General features: G+C 35.5%; 1 protein-coding gene across 1 annotated transcript; it reads left to right on the top strand.

Moving 5' to 3' along the window:
• The first annotated feature begins 349 nt into the window (after window positions 1–349).
• Window positions 350–3,410, top strand: LOC110877965 (50S ribosomal protein L18). Its single transcript, XM_022126202.2, has 3 exons — window positions 350–500; window positions 1,766–1,877; window positions 2,830–3,410. Exons 2-3 carry the CDS (start codon window positions 1,779–1,781, stop codon window positions 3,280–3,282), a joined length of 552 nt encoding a protein of 183 aa, XP_021981894.1. The 5' UTR covers window positions 350–500; window positions 1,766–1,778; the 3' UTR covers window positions 3,283–3,410.
• The last annotated feature ends 1,544 nt before the right edge of the window (window positions 3,411–4,954 follow it).

Here is a 4,954-nt window from a genome sequence, read left to right on the forward strand (position 1 = left end):
GAAACGGTGGGAAAGTCATATTTTTTTTCCTTTCTCGTCCTTTCCTTTCTCACTTTTGCTTTCTTTTCTTATCCCTCGTTAAGTTAACTCGGGAACAGAGCGTAAGGGTATGATCATGACCCAAACCACTATCCCCTTTATTTTTTTAATTTATTTTGTCTAAAATTATCAAATGGGAGGGTGGTGGTAATCGTGGTTTAATCCAGAGGAACCACCATCAATCAAGAAGGAGATGATGTACCATTTAATTAATGGTTCTATGTGGAAATAATGTTCTAATCCATGATCTCCACACCTTATATCATTACAACTTTTCAAAAACAAAATTACAAAATTACCCGTCTGCCCTACACATATGAATCGCTGGCCTGCTGTTTCTTTTCTCCACAGCCGCCAGTTCTCCGCAGCGACTTCTCCACAACAACCGTATCCAGCTCCGGCGACGCCAGTTCCGGCTCCTAGACATCGCTTTCGCGTCCCCTGCTCCTTGTTCCGCTAAGGTCAGATTGTTTGTTTGATTGATTTGATATTTTGATCTGTAGGGATTTTACATTGTTGATTTATTTTAATATTTTAATATATAGGGTTAAGAAAACACTTGCAGACTTGCAGTTAAATTATTGGTAGTGTGTTTTATGCAATACAGTTTTGAAAGATTGGGGATTTAGAGACTTTTTTTGGTTGAATTAAGTGCTAATTATATTAATTGAAATGGAAGTTACATGATTGGTTGAAAATCTGTGTGAGAATGGTGATGCAAACATAACTAGAAATTGTTTTTTTGAACGGCCAACAGAATTAATCCCGAGGACTCTTGGGACACCCACTAGACAAACGGAGTACTCCGAGAGTAACCCGAGTCCACCACCAATTTCGGGGAAAACCTGGTAACCCACCCGCCCGTAGGCACGACAGTGAAATTACTGGTAAACCCGTTTGGCTCAAGGATCCAACCCAGGTTTCCCTGGGTCTCCTATCATTGCCCACCGGTGCCTCACTCTGCACCAAGTGGGAGTTGAACCTGCATCTCTCAAGAGAAATGCAAACTCTCCACCACTTGATCTAGAGATCATTGACCATAATAATTAGAAATTGAATGATTACAAAGTTTTGTTAGTGATAACTAAAGTAAGAAGGGTTCTGAGGTGATTGTAGCGCGCTGATAGGTGAAGATACACGAGAAGTGAATCAAGGCGGTTATGTGGTTGGTTGAGACATACCAAGGAGTACGTTTTACATATAGTTTTGTTTTGGTTTTACTTTGCCACTCTATGTAAATGTAGTCACTTTAATCAAGTTGTATGTAATTCAACTGTAAATAACTATGGTCAGATTGTGTGTTTTAGATTAGGAATGTTGATCTTGCATTTGTAGGTTTTTTCTTAAATTAAACATTTTATTAGGAAGGGAAGAGAAACAAAAACGCTAAGGCAAACACTTTTTAAAAAACAACTTATTGACTTATAAAAGAATGTCCTTTTTAATCATTTTACATGAATAAGCTAAGCCAGACACTTTTTAAAAAACAACTTATTGACTTTTCCCACCCCATAAGCTAACCCAAACACTTTTTTAAAAACTTTTTTTTTCAAAAAGTCATAAGTCAATAAGTCCTTTTAACAAAAACTCGTTTTTGAGTTAAATCAGCTTAGCCAAACAAGCCCTTAATATTCACTTATTGCTTTGTGCTGATTGTTCATTCTTTACTGAGAATTTACCCTAACCATAGAGAAAACATAAGCTAACTTTTACTTACAATGACTAGATATCCTCTTTGGATGGTGGTAATCATGTTTAAACGGGCATGTTCTATGCATGGAGATGACACGGCCAAACTATGTTTTAAGGCTATTGCCAGACACATTCACAGTGCTCAGGTATGCTCCGATTATCATCTTCACACACAATGCTGATTGTTCTATTCTTAGATCAAGTTTAGAAACTTCAAAATGTTGCTAGATTATGCGATGGTCACTCAAAATTTTTATTTCATTTGAAACAATAAACAGGTTGAGAGGCCCAATGGGTTGTATTAGCATATTATTTTAAGTATTGAACTTGGTTTAAAAAAGCGGGAAGCGCACAAAAGCGATAAGGTTTAAAACCGATTTTAAAAAGCGAAGCGCAAAAGCGGTGAACTTTTCATACGCAAAGCGCAAAGTGGTTATATAATTTATTTTATATATATATCCTGCAAGTGTTTAGCATCCAATACCTATGATTTAGCTATAATTAAGCTTTATATATGTTTTAAAATGAAAAAACTTAAATGTACAACATAAAATCCTGTTGTACAACACTCAGAAGCATAGAAACACCCCATGTACAAAAAGCATGCGCCTCAGATGCGCCTTAGGTCGATTTTCACCCTAAAAAGCGCGCCTCAGCAGTGCTTCTTGTGCATCATGCACCTTATGTCACACAAGGCGATGGGGTTTGCACCTAGATGCGCTTTGCTCTGAAGCGCACTTAAGGCGCACTTTTTTAAACCAAGGTACTGAAGTGTAATATTTACCAAATATCTTACACTAATACTTATAGGTTGAGCATATATGCTGTTTTATTGTAAATATTTGGTACATATTACACTTCAATACCAAATATATATGCTAATAGGTTGAAACGGGTTGATTAAAATACTTTGTCCACAACGATTTATAAGTCATATTCTACAATTATTTACTTTGTCCACAACTCATATATTTATTATTGGAAAAATGTGATTTAGGAGGTTTTATAGATTGAAAACCGTTGACCCGGAATATTGATTAGCGTGGAAACTTTTGTAAAATTACATTATCATTGTTTTTGTTAAAAACTGACTTACAGGCTCGTTTCGGACCAAGAAGCTTTTTTGGGGTAGAGGATTTCTTGGATGATGACAACAGTCGGCCGTATACTTACCAAAAGGAAAAGAAGTCAAAGAATCCAAACAAGCACATATCATTCAAACAGCGTACAGTAGCGTACATGGAGCCATTCACACTGGATGTTTTCATCTCAAAACGGTTTGTTTCAGCTTCAATTACTCACAGGGTAACAAGCAAACAAGTTGCAGTTGCTGGCACCAACTCAAAAGACATCAAAGCCGAACTTAAATCACGGTCAGATATTCCCGCGTGTTTGGCAATTGGGCGGATATTGTCTCAACGGGCAAGAGAGGCCGATGTGTACACAGCTTCATACACGCCAAGAGAAAGGGATAAGTTTGAAGGTAAAATCCGAGCAGTTGTTCAATCCCTTATTGACAATGGTATTGATGTCAAAATTTATCTTGATTAAGTCATGTTTAAAACGTTTCGAATTCAGGATTTTCAGTATCTTCAACGTGATATTAGTGTACTTTTGTTTCTTTTATTAATTGAAACAAAAAAATTACAGTAAGGAATGAAGAAAAAGTGTTGTCATAATCTTTTTCCATCTCAACAAAAAAAAATAAAAAATATATTTATTTTAGAACTCTTAACTTTATCTCTCTTATTTGAATTAGTTGATTTTTAGGAACAATCTACTAGAGACCATCTCAACAAAAGAATAAAATAAAATTAGAACTCCCTGTTTTATATCTCTTAATACTTGTTTTCCATGTCCTGTCATTTTGTCCGTTGGTTTATCCTATGTGTGTAAATGTCTTCAGCTTGGTTTTTCTCCCCTCTTATTTGATCATGCCCAAATTGATTGGAAATATTATCAATAGCGTTTATGGCGGTCTATGGCGGCCGCTATAGCAAATAGCGTGGCATGGCGGCCATATGCCGCTACAAGGTACATATCGACCTTACATCGACAATATAGCGACTTCCGACGTGAAATCCGGCGACGGTGTTGCTTTCAGCCGGAAACCAGGAAGAAGGGGGAAGAAGACAGCGGCTGCGTATCTGTGTCTTTTAGGCTTTTCGGGTTTTTATAAGTTTAGGTTTTTAAACATTTAACCCCTCTATCTCTTATTAGTTTACATTAAGTCTCTAAAACTTGTAACTTTTTATTTAAAAAGTGTAAAGATAGTTTGTCTATTTAAACATTTTACCCCCTCTATCTTCAGTAGTTTACATTTGGTTCAAAAACTTTTTAATTTATACATAAAAAGTACAAAATTAACATTATAAAATACATATATATAATATGGATAGCTATTTTTTATTTTTAAACACGAAATAGCAAAAGCTTTTTTATCGTTACGTAGCATATAGGTTGTGTATCGCTATTGACCGCTATTCGCTATCGGTAAGTATGGGTTGAAGTTAATTAAAATTAACATCACACAAAAAAACACGAGAGAGGTAATGAAGATGAGAAACAAGAAATCACCTTTAGTATTGGCTTTGGTTACTTGGTAGCAAGAATTATTCAGAGAGGTAATGAAGATGAGACACAATTTATCTTGATGGGCTAGAATGCAATCCAATTACTAACACTAATCGTCCGATCCTTACTAGGGCACGATCGTGTGGCGTGGTATAAACAAGTTGAATTCACACAGAATCAATCCCACTAAAAAGAATACAAATTACATGCATATGATTAACACTCGTTTAAATGTTTAGTAATGTTGGATTAACACTTGTTAACTCGATTTTTGATAATGGTTATAATCGTGATGTAAAAAAAAAAAAAAGATTTCAATGTGCAACTTATATTTATTATTTATTGTGCAATTTGTAGAAAGTGAGGAGTACGATAATGAAGTGTATGCCTGATAAAGTCGTTGATATGCACGATGATCGAGGAAAATTGTACCGTTGGGGGGTATTTGTGAGCTGGGAATTAAAAAAAAGGGTAAATTACATTTTTCGTCCTTTATGTCTGTATCGAATTGCAATGGATACCCTTTAACTTAAATAATTATAGTTACAATCCTTTATTCGTAAAACCTATTACAGCATACGTCCTTTAGCGCTAACCTAGTTAAAATTTTCAGTTAAGTCCTATCACACAAGGGTAGTTTGGTCTTTTC

The sequence above is a fragment of the Helianthus annuus genome, chromosome 9, assembly GCF_002127325.2.
Source record: "Helianthus annuus cultivar XRQ/B chromosome 9, HanXRQr2.0-SUNRISE, whole genome shotgun sequence".
Classification (NCBI taxonomy): domain Eukaryota; kingdom Viridiplantae; phylum Streptophyta; class Magnoliopsida; order Asterales; family Asteraceae; genus Helianthus; species Helianthus annuus.

Bases quoted from the DNA above. Each gene is read 5' to 3' on its own strand.
- LOC110877965 (XM_022126202.2), top strand. From the start codon at position 1,779: ATGGTGGTAATCATGTTTAAACGGGCATGTTCTATGCATGGAGATGAC. The intron at 1,878-2,829 runs GTATGCTCCGAT...ACTGACTTACAG, and splicing joins GACACATTCACAGTGCTCAG to GCTCGTTTCGGACCAAGAAG.